The 18,729-nt window shown below is 39.2% G+C and overlaps 1 protein-coding gene across 6 annotated transcripts in view; it reads right to left on the bottom strand.

Moving 5' to 3' along the window:
* Positions 1-18,729, bottom strand: part of CCDC148 (coiled-coil domain containing 148) — a 309,680-nt gene that overhangs the window by 223,983 nt on the left and 66,968 nt on the right. For all 6 annotated transcript variants that reach the window (XR_007920653.2, XM_051849519.2, XM_051849517.2 and 3 more), the window contains one exon: positions 1,246-1,367. Coding sequence is in view for 5 of the 6 variants with exons in the window: in XM_051849516.2 (XP_051705476.2) it covers positions 1,246-1,367 (122 nt within the window). In the remaining variant the exon portion in view is untranslated. The remainder of the gene's footprint in view (positions 1-1,245; positions 1,368-18,729) is intronic.

Raw genomic sequence — 18,729 nt, 5'->3', positions numbered from 1 at the left:
TATATGCTAGGCAGCATGTTTTCACTGCAGCTAACACTTAATACAAGTTTATTCTGGGGCTTATTTGGTAAATAGTGACTCCCCGCCCTCCCCAAGCAAACAATGTACTTAATAAGAGTAGGGGCTTTATTTTTGTCACTATTTTATCTTCAGGGCAAATAGTGGGCATATAATATTTTTGTCTAGAATAATTAATTACATATTATTACAATGGTTATATACAAAAATACTAAGGTAAAAAGTATACAGGACTTTTGTTTATCATAGAGAAATATATGAATTAAGTGCTTATTTTTATATATACTTGTATATATGTATATACACATATGGTAAATGTGCAATGTGTCAGAACAGAAGTCAGATATATGAAACTATTTTATTAGAATGATAGTTATGCAGATGCTTTTCTCATGAATTTCTTTAAATGTCCTAATAAATTATTTTCAAGTGACATCTGAATCAAATAATGCCCCAGTTTTAAAATAGTCAACTTAGTTTGAGAGAAAATGGCTCTAATTTCTCTAGAATAAGGTACCAAGTGTTCTCTGGAATCATGAGTTACCTTTTTAAAAATTAATAATATAAAGCCATGTAAACATGGAACATAACATAAAAATTTTAAATACAAATGAAAACTTATAAATTACTTACTGTGTTGTTTCAACAAACCAGTTTTTTAATGCAACCAAGCAAAAAGAAATGCTGCTTTAAAGAAACTCTACTATTTGCACAAGGTAAACACACTGCATGCATAATCCTAAACTATACTTGGCCCTACATTACCAGGCACAACTCTTTGCAACGAACTCCTATCAAATCTAGTACAGATTTGCCTTGTCTCAGCATGGGACATACATGAGCCAAAAAGGGAAACTCTAAAAAACAGAGCACCTCACAGTATCTTTGTACTGTGTTAGCAAAGGAGTTTAAATCATAAAATGCTCCATGTATTGCACTTACCAGCAATTTTTATTAATCCAGTTGGATGTTCCTGAAAGCTAATGAAATTGCCTTCTTTCTAAAAATAAAGTTAAACCCAGACCTCATAGTGTTATGAGCATTAAGTGAGAAATGCATGTAAAATAACAGTTTCTGAGACCATTATTCACTGCTGTTTATTATAATAGTTGTGGGATGCTAAAACCTATTTGCAATGTCACTTATTTTCATATTTGCAATGTAAATATTACACTTCCTAGTAATTTAATTTTCCTAAACTACACACACACACACACACCTTCTCACCTTTAGCTCTGAAGATGCAGAAGCTAATTTTTTTGTCTCAGTTAATGCATGCAATTGTTGATAGTCCACTGGTTTATACTTCGTACTTCTCATCCCATTCTTCACATGGAATATCAGATTATCTATTGTTCATAAAAACATAAAAATGACAAAAATAATATTATTGGAAATCAAATATAGTTCAGGAAAAATGTTGACTTCATATCTTATTTTAAAATATTTTAAATCCAAATTCAAGAAATGATACAGTACAACATTCATAATGCATTTGAAGTTCTATTGCTAGAAACTTAGAATTTAGCCAATATATTCCTCACAAAACTTTACTCTTAAAAAGGCACAGAGGGAATACGTCTATGTAAGTTAATAATATATTATGGATTTTTTTAAAACTTAATACCACAATACAAAATATCACTACTGTTAAACCATTTTTAAAACTTAGTTGTTTAGTCATTAACTGAGTGTTTAAGTATTACAACACTATAAATCAAATAATGTAGATGTGTTTCTAACTAAGAAAAAAATAATTTCAATTAAATTTGAAAAAAGATTGAAACAGAAATTTAAAATGTTAATAGATAAAATAGGATATAAAGGATAAATGGTGTTCTCCATACAGATACATTTAATGTCCTAACTGAGCACTGTATGAACCATTTTGATACAGCAAAACATAGAGGTACTCTAAGGCCAAGTAGCATAAAACATAAACTAAGTAACTCAAACAAAAAATACATCTTTACCTCAATTATATTGAATAATATTTACAGCATAAAGCAATAAAGATCCTTTTTAATAGAAAGAACCATATTCTAATTTTGTATCTGTATACTTGTTTTTATATTTTTAATTATTTAATTTTGTACATTTTGTCATTCACTTCAAATGCAGACCTTATATGTTAATTTTTCTTAAAAATGCAGACATTAATATCAGTCAGGAATTCATGACAATGATCATAATGGAGGGGAACAAGAATGTTGTTGTTTACAATGTATCATTCAGTGAAGCAACTTTCATAACTAAATAACAAATGATTTGACATCCACCCAATTTTATGCTCTCTGTAGTAACATCTTCTCTAAATAAGAAATAACGAAAGGCATTTATTTACCACTAGGGTTAGGTTGTATTTTATCAAAATAATTTCTAGTGCTTCATGTTGTCTTTATTAAAATCTTTGGTAGGTTTTATAAATGACTCCATATTTTCTAATGAATGGGATTTGTTCCTCAACTACGCAAGTTTTTCTATGTGTCTTTAAAAATTTTTGGCACTTTAAACAATCATCCATTCTCCAAATGTCTATTTTGCTCATATACATTACATTTCTTTTTTTTTTCAGAACAGGAAGTTTGCTTCTTTTTTTTTTTTACTTTTATTTAGTAAACATAAATTTCCAAAGTACAGTTTATAGATTACAATGGCTTTCCCCCCCATAACTTCCCCCCCAATCACATCCCTCCTATCTCCCACTCCCTCTCCCTTTCCATTCACATCAAGATTCATTTTCAATTCTCTTTATATACAGAAGATCGATTTAGTATATATTAAGTAAGATTTCATCAGTTTGCACCCACACAGAAACACAAAGTGTAAAATACTGTTTCAGTACTAGTTATAGCATTACTTCACATTGGACAACACATTAAGGACAGATCCCACATGAGAAGTAAGTACACAGTGACTCCTGTTGTTGACTTGACAATGTGACCCTCTTGTTTATGACGTCAGCAATCTCCCCAGGCTCTAGTCATGAGTTGCCAAGGCTATAAAAGCCTTTTGAGTTCACCGATTTCTATCTTACTAAGACAGGGTCATAGTCAAAGTGGAAGCTCCATCCTCCCTTCAGAGAAAGGTACCTCCTTCTTTGATGGCTCGTTCTTTCCGCTGGGATCTCACTCACAGAGATCTTTCATTTAGGGTGTTTTTTTGTTTTGTTTTGTTTTGTTTTGTTTTTGCCAGAGTGTTTTGGCTTTCCATGCCTGAAATACTCTCATGGGCTCTTCAGCCAGATACGAATGCCTTAAGGGCTGATTCTGAGGCCAGAGTGCTGTTTAGGACATCTGCCATTCTACGAGTCTGATATGTATCCCACTTCCCATGTTGGATCGTTCTCTCCCTTTTTTATTCTATCAGTTAGTATTAGCAGACACTAGTCTTGTTTATGTGATCCCTTTGACTCTTAATCCTATCATTATGATCAGTTATGAACTGAAACTGATCACAGGGACTAGTGAGATGGCATTGGTACATACAACCTTGAAGGGACTGAATGGGAATCCCCTGGCACGTTTCAAACTCCACCATTTGGGGCAAGTCCGATTGAGCATGTCCCAACTGTACATCTGCTCCCTCTCTTATTCCAACTCTTATATTTAACAGGGATCATTTTTCAGTTAAATTTAAACACCGAAGAATAATTGTGTGTTAATTAAAGAGTTCAATGAATAGTATTAAGTAGAACAAAAAAATACTAAAAGGGATAAAGTATTACATTGTACATCAACAGTCAGGACAAGGGCTGATCAAGTCACTGTTTCTCATAGTGTCCATTTCACTTCAACAGGTTTCCCCTTTGGTGCTCAGTTAGTTGTCACCGATCAGGGAGAACATATGATATTTGTCCCTTTGGGACTGGCTTAATTCACTCAGCATGATGTTTTCCAGATTCCTCCATTTTCTTGCAAATGACTGAATTTCATTGATTCTGACTGCTGTATAGTTTTCCACAGAGTACATGTCCCATAATTTCTTTATCCAGTCTACTGTTGATGGGCATTTAGGTTGGTTCCAGGTCTTGGCTATTGTGAACTGAGCTGCAATAAACATTAATGTGCAGACTGCTTTTTGGTTTGCCAATTTAATTTCCTTTGGGTAAATTCCAAGGAGTGGGATGGCTGGGTTGAATGGTAGGGTTATCTTCAGGTTTCTGAGGAATCTCCAGACTGACTTCCATAGTGGCTTGACCAGTTTGCAGTCCCACCAACAGTGGGTTAGTGTCCCTTTTTCCGCACATCCTCCCCAGCATCTATTGTTGATAGATTTCTGAATGTGAGCCATTCTAACCGGGGTGAGGTGAAACCTCATTGTGGTTTTGATTTGCTAGTGATCTTGAACATTTTTTCATGTGCCTGTTGGCCATTTGGATTTCCTCTTTTGAAAAATGTCTATTGAGGTCCTAGCCAATCTCTTAAGTGGGTTGTTGGTTTTGTTGTTGTGGAGTTTCTTGATCTCTTTGTAGACTGTGGTTATTAACCCTTTATCTGTTGCATAGTTTGCAAATATTTTTTCGCATTCTGTCGGTTGCCTCTTCACTTTCCTGACTGTTTCTTTTGCAGTACAGAAACTTCTCAATTTGATGCAATCCCAAATGTTAATTTTGGCTTTGACTGCCTGTGCTTCCGGGGTCTTTTCCAAGAAGATCTAGGTCTTTGCTGGTACCTAGATCTTGCAGGGTTTCTCCAATGTTCTCTAATAATTTGATGGTGTTGGGTCATAGATTTAAGTCTTTAATCCATGTTGAGTGGATTTTTGTGTAAGGTCAAAAGTAGGGGTCTTGCTTCATGCTTCTGCACGTGGAAATCCAATTTTCCCAGCACCATTTATTGAATAGACTGTCCTTACTCTAGGGATTGGTTACATTTCTTTTTTATTTATTTATTGTTTTTATTTTTTATTTTTTTAACTTTTATTTAATGAATATAAATTTCCAAAGTACAGTTTATGGATTACAATGGCTCCCCCCCCATAACTTCTCTCCCACCCGCAACTCTCCCCTTTCCCTCTCCCTTCCTCCTTCAATTCACATCAAGATTCATTTTCAATTCTCTTTATATACAGAAGATCAATTTAGTATATATTAAGTAAAGATTTCAACAGTTTGCACCCCCATAGAAACACAAAGTGAAAAATACTGTTTCAGTACTAGTTATAGCATTAAATCTCAATGTACAGCACGCTAAGGACAGAGATCCTACATGAGGAGTAAGTGCACAGTGACTCCTGTTGTTGACTTAACAAATTGACACTCTTGTTTATGGCATCAGTAATCACCCTAGGCTCTTGTCATGAGCTGCCAAGGCTATGGAAGCCTTTTGAGTTCACCAACTCTGATCATATTTAAACAAGGTCCTAGTCTAAGTGGAAGTTCTCTCCTCCCTTCAGAGAAAGGTACCTCCTTCTTTGATGACCCGTTCTTTCCACTGGGATCTCACTCACAGAGATCTTTCATTTAGGTTTTAGTTTTTTTGTTTGTTTGTTTTGTTTTTTGGGTTTTTTTTGTTTTTTTTTTTTGTTTTGGTTTTGTTTTGTTTTGTTTTTTTGTTTGTTTTTTTTTACCAGAGTGTTTTGCTTTTCATGCCTGTAATACTCTCATGGGCTTTTCAGCCAGATCCGCGTGCCTTAAGGGCTTTTTCTGAAGCCAGAGTGCTGTTTAGGACATCTGCCATTCTATGGGTGTGCTGTGTATCTCACTTCCCATGTTGGATCGTTCTCTCCTTTTTTTATTCTATCAGCTTGTATTTCCAGACACTAGTCTTGTTTGTGTGCTCCCTTTGGCTATCAGTCCTATCATTATGATCAATTGTGAACAGAAATTGATCACCGGGACTAGTGAAATGGCATTGGTACATGGGGATTGGTTACATTTCAAGTATTTCATTAGTTGCATGGATTAGGAAAAACATGTGATCTTTGTCTCTTCCATTTAGGAACAATCGTTTCTTTAATTTTGCTTTGTTTTGTTTTCTATCTCTTCATACTATTTGCTAAAGTCCTACTTTAGAGTAGGACTAACTGTATTATCACTAAGTAAACTGATACTAGATAATTGTCAAAATTAAGAATGGGCATCAGGGATAGGGGAAGGGTTGGAAGGTGGGTGAGAGGGAAGGGAATCCCACCTTGTTCCTAATTCTGTATATATGAAATATATGAAACCTGTATAACTGAAATAAAGAAATTTTTGGCACTTTGCTTAAATGGATATGTATTGTTTCATAGTATTCATAGTATGGGGCTGGGCTGTGGCGTAGCAGGTAAAGCCGCCACCTGCAGTGCCGGCATCCCATATGGGTGCCGGGTCGAGTCCCAGCTGCTCCACTTCCAATCCAGCTCTCTGCTATTGCCTAGGCAAGCAGTAGAGGATGGCCCAAGTCCTTGGGCCCCTGCACCTGCATGGGAGACCCAGAGGAAGCTCCTGACTCTGGGCTTCAGATTGGTGCAGCTCTGGCCATTGCAGCCAACTGGGGAGTGAACCAGTGGATGAAAGATATTCTTTCTTTCTCTCTCTCTCTCTCTCTCTGTAAACATTCTTTCAAATAAGTCTTTAAAAGAGTGAATAATTCATTATAAATCATATGATAAAGTTAGAAATAGAAAAAAAAAATCTGAGCTAGCATTTCTTCCAATTGTCAGGAATGGCTGGTCTCTCATTAACGTTATCCGTATCTGTCAAGGAAACAATGACAGTCACAATGCCACAAGGTCATTTTAAAACTATTTTTAAAGACGTGATCATTGACGTACTTCTCCAAGTGAGGCACAGAGGATGGGCGTTTGACATCACTTGGGATGCCTGCTTCCATATCACAAAGCCTGAATTCCAGGCCCGCTCTGCTTTCAGCTCCCTGCTAATGCAGATCCCAGGAAGCAGCAGGGAGTGGTACATGGGTCCCTGCCACCCACAGGAGAGGCCCAGACAAGTTCCTGCATACTGGCTTCAGCCTGTCTAAACCCTGACTGTTGTAGGAGTGAAACTGACTATTGTAGGCATTTGGGGAGCAAGCCAGTGGGTGGAATACCTCTCTCTGCCTGGCTCTGTCTCTTTGCATTTTCAAATAAATTGTTTAAAAAATTAAGCATAGTTGCAATAACTCTGTATTTTCTTAAAATTTATTTTTCCCTTGCTCCTACAAGCCTCCCTCCACTAGTGTTTTCTTCTGAACTTTTCTGGTTTTGGTCACGGTTTCCAAACTTTTCCCTCTTAGACTTCCTTGACTGATTACCTCAACTGACATATATGGTGATTAAAATGTTGTATGTGTTTTATCTTCAGTTCCAGAGAAAAATAGAAACTATATGTGTTGAAGAATAAATAACTCACTATTTCTACCACAAACGATACAGCACTTGTGGTGGATTCGGACATGGCCCAGCCAGATCTACCTTCCAGGAAGGACTTAGGCCTGGCTATGGGATTGTAATCTGATAACAGCCTCCAGCAGCCACTTCCTTCAGATGTGAACTCAGCTACAGAAAACAGCCTCATCACACCTCCCCTGGGGCAGCCCAAACCCAGTGACTAAGTAAGGCAGGAGTGTATAACAATTTGGGCTCAGTGGAGGACGCTGACAGGCAATATTTGATGTAGAGCCAACTGCCAGAGTTGCACAGAATTTGTTGCAGCTGTATTGAAGATGATTCTTCATTTTCTGAATTCTACTTCCTCCTTCCTTTCTCAGGTGTGGATCCCTGATAAACATCTCACATTCCAAAGTCTGCTTCACACCTGCTTCCCAAAAACCCGAGTTGTAATAGCATTTAACTGAGATCATTTTTAGGAACACATCACCTTCAGGGCAGACAGACTAGTCAAGTGGGTCTCCAAGAAATAGTGTCCACATCTCCTAAGTTTTTGTTCCACAGCCACTATATTGATCTACCCATGTCCAGTGACATTTGCAGCAACCTAAACCTTGCTAAATGGAAAAGACCAAATGTCCATGACTTTTGAAAAGTTGCAGCAGCTCTAGGAATATAGAAATAAACTGCAGTGTGGAATATACACAGGATCTCTGGTCCAAAAACTCTTTTTTTTTTTTTTTTTTTTTTTTTTTTTATTTTTGACAGGCAGAGTGGACAGTGAGAGAGAGAGACAGAGAGAGAAAGGTCTTCCTTTGCCGTTGGTTCACCCTCCAATGGCCGCCGCTGCAGCCGGCGCACCGCGCTGATCCGATGGCAGGAGCCAGGAGCCAGGTGCTTTTCCTGGTCTCCCATGGGGTGCAGGGCCCAAGCACCTGGGCCATCCTCCACTGCACTCCCTGGCCATAGCAGAGAGCTGGCCTGGAAGAGGGGCAACCGGGACAGAATCCGGCGCCCCGACCGGGACTAGAACCCGGTGTGCCGGCGCCGCAAGGTGGAGGATTAGCCTATTGAGCCACGGCGCCGGCCCCAAAAACTCTTGTTTCAAATCTTTAAATACATTGGCAGTCATTTTGGCTGGTCTCTATTATCCAAATCCTATCCATCAACATTCTTCTTCCAAAATGTACAGCCAGTCTGTCTACTTCCACTGCCTCTACATGAGTCAAGCCATCATCACCTCTTATCTGGATGAGACAACACTCTATTTGTACCCGTATATGCTTTCTCCACACAGCTGCTCAAGCAACCTCTTAAAACCTCAAATCTGTAGCAGGTGTTTGGCCTAGCAGTGAAGACACCAGTTAGCATGCCTTTGTCCCAAACTGGGATTGTATGAATCTGATCTCCATGTCTAGCTCCTGATTCCAGGTTCCTGCTAAAGCAGACCTTGGAAGACGGCAGTCATGGCTCAAAGAGTTGGGTCCTTGCCATGCATGTGGAAGATCTGCACTGTGTTCCTGGCTCCCAGCTTCATCCTGGCCCAGCACCAGCTGTCATTGGCATCTGAGGAGTGAAACTGAAGAGGGGAGTGCTCTCACTCCTGCTCTTTCACTTTCTATCACATAACTTTATTAAAAAATGTAAACTTGAATATATTCTATCTTGAATCTCTTCAATGGTTTACAAATTGCCCCTTGAGATAGTACCTGGGCCATTGTGGCCAACTGGGGAGTGAACCAGTGGATGGAAGACCTCTCTCTCCCTCTCGGCTTCTCCTTTACCCTGTGTGTAACTCTTTCAAATAAATAAATATTTTTTAAGATTTTATTTATTTATTTATTTGACAGCTAGAGTTACAGACATTGAGAGAGAGAGAGAGAAAGAGAGAGAGACAGAAAGGTCTTCCTTCCATTGGTTCACCTCCCATATGGCTGTCATGGCCAGAGCTATGCCGATCCGAAGCCAGGAGGCAGGTGCCTCTTCCTGGTCTCCCATGGGGTGCAGGGCCCAAGCACTTGGGCCATCCTCCACTGCCTTCCTGGGCCACAGCAGAGAGCTGGACTGGGAGAGGAGCAACTGGGGACTAGAACTCAGTGCCCATATGGGATGCCAGTGCCGCAGGCGGAGGATTAGCCTAGTGTGCCACAGCACTGGCCTCAGTAAATAAATCTTTAAAGAAAAAATAGTATCTGAACTCCTTTCAGTGTCGTATAAAGCCTTGAATTTTGGTTCTCTCTCCACCCTCATTTCATTCACCTAGTCTAATCCTCCTATTTCAATCTGGCCTTTCTATTTCCCAAATACATCTGGTTTGATCTGCCTCAAGACCCTTCCACTTGCTATTTCCTCTGCCTTAAAAATACTTCCTTCTTTTTATCTGCTTAGCTTCTAATCAGCCTTTTACTCAAACAAAATATCACCTCCTCAAGAGAGACCTACCCAGACCTCTGTCCAAATAAGGGAGGATTCCTTGTATAATATTCACCTTATTTTTTTTCCTTTCCATGGTAATTTGTATTCACATTGGAATGTTTACTGAGTTCACATTTGTCTCCTTCAATGGACATGTAAATTAGAGTTGTCTTATGATTGTATCCCTCAGTGTCTATACAGCATAGTAGGTGCTCAATAAATTTGTGGAAAAATGGAATTAAAAGATAAAAAATACTGTTTACTGTGTGTACTTTTAACATAAACTCCATCAAGTTCAAAACATTTTCTAAAGCAATGGGACCAGTCATTCTGTCCATCCCTAAAGAATTGAGGGTCCTACACGCAACCTACCCAAATTGAACGATGAAGACACAGAAAACTTAAATAGACCCATGACTGAGAAAGAAATTGAAACGGGCCAGCGCCGCGGCTCACTAGGCTAATCCTCTGCCTAGCGGCGCCGGCACACCGGGTTCTAGTCCCGGTTGGGGTGCCGGATTCTGTCCCAGTTGCCCCTCTTCCAGGCCAGCTCTCTGCTGTGGCCAGGGAGTGCAGTGGAAGATGGCCCAGGTGCTTGGGCCCTGCAACCAATGGGAGACCAGGAAAAGCACCTGGCTCCTGGCTCCTGCCATCGGATCAGCGCGGTGCGCTGGCTGCAGCGCGCCAGCCACGGCGGCCATTGGAGGGTGAACCAACGGCAAAGGAAGACCTTTCTCTCTGTCTCACTCTCTCTCACTGTCCACTCTGCCTGTCAAAAAAAAAAAAAAAAGAAAGAAATTGAAACAGTAATAAAGGCCCTCCAAGCAAAGAAAAGCCCAAGAACAGATGGATTCACTGCTGAATTCTACCAGACATTTAAAGAAGAACTAACTCCAATTCTTCTCAAACTATTCAGTACCAGATTTCAGGACATACTACAGGGCAGTTGTTATCAAAACAGCATGGTACTGGTACAGAAACAGATGGATAGACCAATAAAACAGAATAGAAACACCAGAAATCAACCCAAACATCTATAGCCAACTTATATTTGATCAAGGATCTAAACCCAATTCCTGGAGCAAGGACAGTCTATTCAATAAAAGGTGCTGGGAAAACCGGATTTCCACGTGCAGAAGCATGAAGCAAGACCCCTACCTTTCACCTTACACAAAAATCCACTCAACATGGATTAAAGACCTAAATCTATGACCTGACACCATCAAATTATTAGAGAACATTGGAGAAACCCTGCAAGATATTGTCACCATCAAAAATTTCTTGGAATAGACCCCGGAGGCACAGGCAGTCAAAGCCAAAATCAACATTTGGGATTGCATCAAATTGAGAAGTTTCTGTACTGCAAAAGAAACAGGAAAGTGAAGAGGCAACCAACAGAATGGGAAAATATATTTGCAAACTATGCAACAAATAAAGGGTTAATAACCACAATCTACAAAGAGATCAAGAAACTCCACAACAACAAAACAAACAACCCACTTAAGAGATGGGCCAAGGACCTCAATAGACATTTTTCAAAAGAGGAAATCCAAATGGCCAACAGGCACATGAAAAAATGTTCAAGATCACTAGCAATCAGGGAAATGCAAATCAAAACCACAATGAGGTTTCACCTCACCCCGGTTAGAATGGCTCACATACATAAATCTACCAACAACAGATGCTGGCGAGGATGTGGGGAAAAAGGGACACTAACCCACTGTTGGTGGGACTGCAAACTGGTCAAGCCACTATGGAAGTCAGTCTGGAGATTCCTCAGAAACCTGAATGTAACCCTACCATTCAACCCAGCCATCCCACTCCTTGGAATTTACCCAAAGGAAATTAAATTGGCAAACAAAAAAGCGGTCTGCACCCTAATGTTTATTGCAGCTCAGTTCACAATAGCCAAGACCTGGAACCAACCTAAATGCCCATCAACAGTAGACTGGATAAAGAAATGATGGGACATGTACTCTATAGAATACTATACAGCAGTCAAAAACAACGAAACCAGGTCATTTGCAAGAAAATGGAGGAATCTGGAAAACATCATGCTGAGTGAATTAAGCCAGTCCCAAAGGGACAAATATCATATGTTCTCCCTGATCGGTGACAACTAACTGAGCACCAAAGGGGAAACCTGTTGAAGTGAAATGGACACTATGAGAAACAGTGACTTGATCAGCCCTTGTCCTGACTGTTGATGTACAACTTAATACTTTATCCCTTTTAGTATTTTTTTGTTCTACTTAATTCTATTGGTTGAATTAAGTGTAATTAATACACAATTATTCTTAAGTGTTGAAACTTAACTGAAAAGTGATCGCCGTTAAATATAAGAGTGGGAGTAAGATAGGGAAGAGATGTACAGTTGGGACATGCTCAAGCTGACTTGCCCCAAATGGTGGAGTTAGAAACGTGCCAGGGGATTCAAATTCAACCCCATCAAGGTTGCATGTACCGATGCCATCTCACTAGTCCAAGTGATCAATTTCAGTTCACAATTGATCATAATGAAAGGATTAAGAGTCAAAGGGAGCACATAAACAAGTCTAGTGTCTGCAAATACTAACTGATAGAATAAAAAAGGGAGAGAACGATCCAACATGGGAAGTGGGATACACAGCAGACTCATAGAATGGCAGATGTCCTAAACAGCACCCTGGCCTCAGAATCAGCCCTAAAGGCATTCAGATCTCGCTGAAATGCCCATGAAAGTATTTTAGGCATGGAAAGCCAAAACACTCTGGTAAAAAATAAAAAAAATAAAAAAAATAAAAAAACCCTAAATGAAAGATCTCTGCTAGTGAGATCCCAGTAGAAAGAACGGGTCATCAAAGAAGGAGGTACCTTTCTCTGAAGGGAGGAGAGAACTTGCATTTTGACCATGGCCTTGTCTAAATACGATCAGAGTCGGCGAACTCAAAAGGCCTCCATAGCCTTGGCAACTCATGACAAGAGCCTAGGGTGATTACTGACGCCATAAACAAGAGTGTCAATTTGTAAAGTCAACAACAGGAGTCACTGTGCACTTACTCCTCATGTAGGATCTCTGTCCTAAATGTGCTGTACATTGTAATTTAATGCTATAACTAGTACTGAAACAGTATTTTACACTTTGTGTTTCTGTGTGGGTGCAAACTGTTGACATATTTACTTAATATATGCTAAACTGATCTTCTGTATATAAAGATAATTGAAAATGAATCTTGATGTGGATGGAAGGGGAGAGGGGAGGGTTGCGGGTAGGAGGGAAGTTATGGTGGGGAGCCATTGTAATCCATAAACTGTACTTTGGAAATTTATATTCATTAAATAAAAGTTAAAAAAAAAAGAATTGTGGGTCCTGGGACTTTAGCCATGTTAATGCATTATTTTTTTAAAAAAATATTTATTTATTTATTTATTTATTTGAAAGTCAAAGTTACAGAGAGGCAGAGAGAAAGAGAGGTCTTCCATCTGCTGGTTCACTCCCTAAATGGCTACAACAGCCAGAGCTAGGCCGATCCGAAGCCAGGACCCTGGAGCTTCTTCCAGTTCTCCCGTGTGGGTACAGGGGTCCAAGCACTTCGGCCTGCTTTTCCAGGCCATAGCAGAGAGCTGGATCGGAAGTAGAGCATCTGTTTATATATATATATATATATATAGTGAATATATATTTATATAATATTATATATTATATATATAAATTATATATATATATAATTTATGAAGAATTTTAAAGGCAAAGTTACAGAAAGAGAGATCTTTCAACCACTGTTTCACTCCCCACTGTTTCACCTCATGGTCAAGGCTGGGCCAGGCCAAAGCCAAGAGCCAAGAACTTCACCCATTCTTCCACATGGGTGCAGGGGTCCAAGTACCTGGGCCATCCTCTACCCTCCACTGCTTTAAGAGGGAGCTGGATAAGTGGAGTAGCTGGAACTCCTACTGGCACCTCTATGGGTTGCCGGTGCTTCAGGCGACAGCTTTATCTGCTATGCCACAGCTCCAGACCCATCTATAATCCTTCTTTTAGTCTTCTTTAATAATGTACTCTACAAATAAGAGTATGCAATGTAAATGCCCTCAAGGGTCACCAGTTAATTAAATGATAGAAGGAACAAGGAGCAAGACCACAGAAAGTGGAAGAAAATATAGAAAAATGAAGAGCATTCCATGCTCAAAGACAATCAGATGCCTTTAAAAAAAAAAAAAAAAAAAACACAGGTGTTTTTATAACACAGGTACTAGCCACAAAAAGCAGTTGCATCTGGCAAGGGCCTTGTGGAAAATCTAAGCCAAGCAAGGATTCTTCATTTTAATCCAATCCCATGGTAACTGCATTAATCCCTCCTAATGACCCATTCACTTCTTAAAAGTCCCACCACCTCATAATACCACTGCACTGGCAATTACATTTCAACATGAGTTTTGAAGTTAAAGAGCCATAGTCTCACAATGTAGTTCTCACCATCTCTACACAGTTCTTATTTCAATTAAAATCGTGAGTATTACACTTGGGCCAGCGTGGTGGCACAACAGGCAAAGCCTCCACCTGCAGGGCCAGCTTCCCATATTGAATTGCTATTCAGAGGCCTAGCAGCTCTGCCCCTGATCCAGTTCCCTGCTAATGAGCTTGGAAAAGCAGCAGAAGATGGGCCAAGTGCTTAGAGCTCTGTTACCCTTGTGGGAAACCTGGATGGAGCTCCAGGCTCCTGGCTTCAGTCTGGCCCCACTGTGGCTGTTGTAGGCATTTTGTGAGTGAACCATCAGGTGGAAGACATCTCCCTCCCTTTCTCTCCTCCACTCCACCCATCAGACTGCTTATCAAATCTTTTTTAAAAAAGAATATTACACTGGATTACAAGTGAGTGTACCTCAAAAAGTTTGTCAGAAATTAAATTAAAAGAATGGAAAAGTCCTGGTACACTCTGACAATCAAAGCTGCAACCAAAAACAAATATGTCTTCATGAACTTGAAACCTAGTTTGGTTCCAACTACACAGAAGACCACGTGGAGATACTCCTTGGCCCACACACCTTAATCTTTATATATAAATTATGAATACTACTCGTGTTTCAAAAATGTTGAAAGCCTCTGAACTAAGGAGCTATTAAGTTGAGGTATTACAAAACTGATTTAATTATAATGTTATATGAAATAATTGAATTGACATTCAGGTTGAGACCTGAGAATTCATTAATAATTTACTTAGACCCATTTCTCACTTTACCATTTGAAGTGATTGAGGCCTGGGGAAAAAATGACTAAGATCACATGCCTAGTCATGTGCAGAAGAACATCAGGTTCAAAATCTAAAACAAATCCAGGCTTATTTCACTATCAGTCACCAAACCCACCCTGAGCTGAAATCAACAGCAAGCCTGAGCTAACCTGCTATTTATCCTAGCAAATGTGAACAGTGCACACATTTGTGCAAAAATGTGTATGTGTTTAATTACAATACTGATAGGCCCCACGGGGCATATAAGACATATTCCTGTAGCATAGTTCTAAAAATCTACAAAATAAAAAAATACCTTTGGCCCCACACATTTCAGATTATGGATTATGAAACTACTCAAACAAATGTTTCCTGATCCTGAAAGAAGTACTTGCCATTAGGCCATTCCAATTTTATGCTTACTAGTGAGAAATTTAAACTGGCCTCTTTAGCCTATAGTCAGAATTACTTTTGGCTGAGTAACTGTTCCTTTACCAGAATTTTTCATGTTAAATAATTTAAGAGCACTTAGTTTGGGAAATTATTCCATGTTCACATTATGTGACATTTTAGAAATTGCTTGAGTGTTCTCAGAGTGCAAAGCCTTTTAGATACTGAATTTTCAATTACTGAAAATATTTTTAAGGAATATATTTTCTGGAAAATTTCTTAGACGATAGGAAGAACACTTTGATATATATTGTAAAGTTTATAGTGTATAGTGTATAGCTTTCCAATGGCTAAAGTGTTGACATAAATCGAATACTTGCAGATTTTAAGAAGCATCTAAACTTTTGTGAAAACAAAAAAAATTAACAATGACCCCTTAAGTATTTACTAGGCATGTGAAAAACCAGGACTTGTCTAAAGCTGAGGAAAAAAAACATTGCCCAGTGATAATGAAATTACATAGTACAGTAGTCTTTATATTGCTAAAATGTTTATTCTTTTAAGAAAATCTTTTAATGCACTGAGAATAAAAGTCAGTGTGCCACAGTAAACTCATAGAATGGCAGATGTCCTAAATAGCACCCTGGCCTCAGAGTCAGCCCTTAAGGCATTCGGATAGGGCTAAAGAGCCCATGAGAGTATTTTAGGCATGGAAAGCCAAGACACCCTGGAAAAAAAAAGGAAGACCTAAATGGAAGATCTCTGTGAGTGAGATCCCAGTGGAAAGAACAGGGCCATCAAAGAAGGAGGTACCTTTCTCTGAAGGGAGGAGAGAACTTCAACTTTGACTATGACCCTGTCGGAATAAGATCAAAGTCGGCGAACTCAAAAGGCTTCCATAGCCTTGGCAACTCATGACTAGAGCCTGAGGAGATTGCTGACACCATAAACAAGAGTGTCAAATTGTTAAGTCAACAACAGGAGTCACTGTGTACTTACTTCTCATGTGGGATCTGTCCTTAGTGTGTTGTCCAATGTGAAGTAATGCTATAACTAGTACTGAAACAGTATTTTACACTTTGTATTTCTGTGTGGGTGCAAACTGATGAAATCTTTACTTAATATGTACTGAATTGATCTTCTGTATATAAAGATAACTGAAAATGAATCTTGATGTGAATGGAATGGGAGAGGGAGTGGGAGATATGAGGGATGCGAGTGGGAGGGAAATTATGGGGGGGAGCCATTGTAATCCATTAACTGTGCTTTGAAAATTTATATTTACTAAATAAAAAATTTTTTAAAAAAATAAAAGTCAGTGTGCCAGGCTGAAGATTGTACAGCAATGTGGATGGATAGCTTTTTAAATCTAAGCTGAATGATACTACAGATATGTGCCTGTGAGGGTGAGTTTTTTATGATGTGGATTATGTCAACCAAAACATGTAAGAATGATAACAATATGGGGGAAAAAATCTTGGCTATGTTATCAAACAATAGCCATCTTCATATGGAAGACACCTTGACATGCTAATGTTAGTCAAATATTATGGCCAAAGCCTAGCTTGATCAGAATCTAACACCCAGAGTTCTCTTTTAAATTCAAGCACAAGGGTTTAAATTACTTCCAGTATGAAGCATTATGCATATAGTTTGCATATGATAAAAATTACTGTCTTAGAAAAACTAGTGGAACCAAGGGACTAAGGAAGAGAATTAATAAAAATAAAGTGCTCAGCTACATCATCAATTCAAACATATGGGGGAAAGATCTCATTCAAAAGAAGAATCAAAACAAACAAAAACCAAATATCTAGGAATAAATTGTGAAAGAAGTAGGTAGGACTAAAACTTTAAAAAGCTATTGGTGGGGAGGGCAACACCAGCATACCATAAGGATACCAGTTCAACTCCCTGCTAATGGGGCTGGGAAAGTTGCAGCAGATGGCCCAAGTCCTTGGGCCCTGGCACTCACGTGGAAGACCCAGAAGAAGCTCCTGGCTCCTAGCTTCGCTCTGGTCCACTCCCTTTTGCAGCCATTTGGGGAGTGAAACAGCAGGAACAGGGATGAGCAGAAAGAATTTATCCAGTCAAAAGACCTAGAAGGATCCAGTTTCTGTGGGACTTCAGAGTTGCACAGAGTATAAAGATACTAAAGTAAGACCCTCAGGCCCTTCCTCCCTCCACATGCTCACAGCTATTTTAACAGCTCAGAAAGCTCAAGAGAAGCTGAACAAGTATACATACCTGGCTTAAAGCAGTATATTCTGTAGAAAAAGGGAAACTTCCAGAAACTTGGGGGGTGGGGAGAGAATAGATGAGTCCACACAGATTGTATCCGAAATTCTGACCAAAAGCCATAAATGGCAATTTTGAGCTTTGGGAAACTAAGTAATTATTTATGAAGAAACACTGTTTTCTTCCAGATTTTCTGCTCAGGTGTGGGACCCATAAGGGAAGGGTAGTAAAAGTGATCTTGTTCTCCTTACTTGACTTGCCATTTTAGACACCCTCAAATTTAAGACTTTGTCAACCTTCTGACATAACTTGAGGAATCAACTTTCCTATTCAACATACCTAGATTTAAAGGAAAACAATCACTTGCTTATTCCTGGGCCCTTTACTCCTAACTTCTCTATCAGTAGCAGGGAATTATCCAACTCATCCCTCTGAATCTTTTGCATGGATTTTTGGAGTATTCTTTTACCTATTTTTCATGCCCCAGTTAATATCACACAAATGCCTGAATGAATGTTTCCAAAGCTCAAAGAGTGTCTTTTTTGTTTAAGAATTTATTTATTTGAAAGGAAGAGTTACAGAGAGGCAGAGAGATAGAGATAGAGAGAGAAAGAGAGATCTTCCATCTACTCGTTCACACCACAAATGGCAGAGAAGTCAGGAGCTTGGTCGATCCAAAACCAGGAGCTTCTTCTGGGTTCCCCATGCAGGGCAGGGGTCCAAGGACTGGGCCATCTTCCACTGCTTTCCCAGGCCATAGCAGAGAGCTGGATCAGAAGTGGAACAGCTGGGTCTCGAACAGGCATCCATATGAGATGCCGGCACAGCAGGTGGCAGTTTTACCCACACTATGCCACAGTGCCGGCCCCTCAGAGTAGTTTTAAAAATTCAAGGAAAACCTGTCTAACTCTGCCTGGCAAAAAAAAAATTCAAGGAAAAGGAAACTTTAAAATAACTTGGTGCAAAAAAAAATTGAAATACATATTTACTGAAAAAAGCATTATGTGATTGCATCATAAATCAATCTTTAAACATGTTGATTTAAAAGCAAACACATAGTTTTCACCACCTCCTCCTCATTTTTAAATCTAGGATCACCAAACTCTGAATCAAAATGGGCAGTCAATTAAGGTTTATGTGATGA

Source organism: Oryctolagus cuniculus, chromosome 3, assembly GCF_964237555.1.
Source record: "Oryctolagus cuniculus chromosome 3, mOryCun1.1, whole genome shotgun sequence".
Classification (NCBI taxonomy): domain Eukaryota; kingdom Metazoa; phylum Chordata; class Mammalia; order Lagomorpha; family Leporidae; genus Oryctolagus; species Oryctolagus cuniculus.
This window is presented reverse-complemented; position numbering and strand designations above follow the sequence as displayed.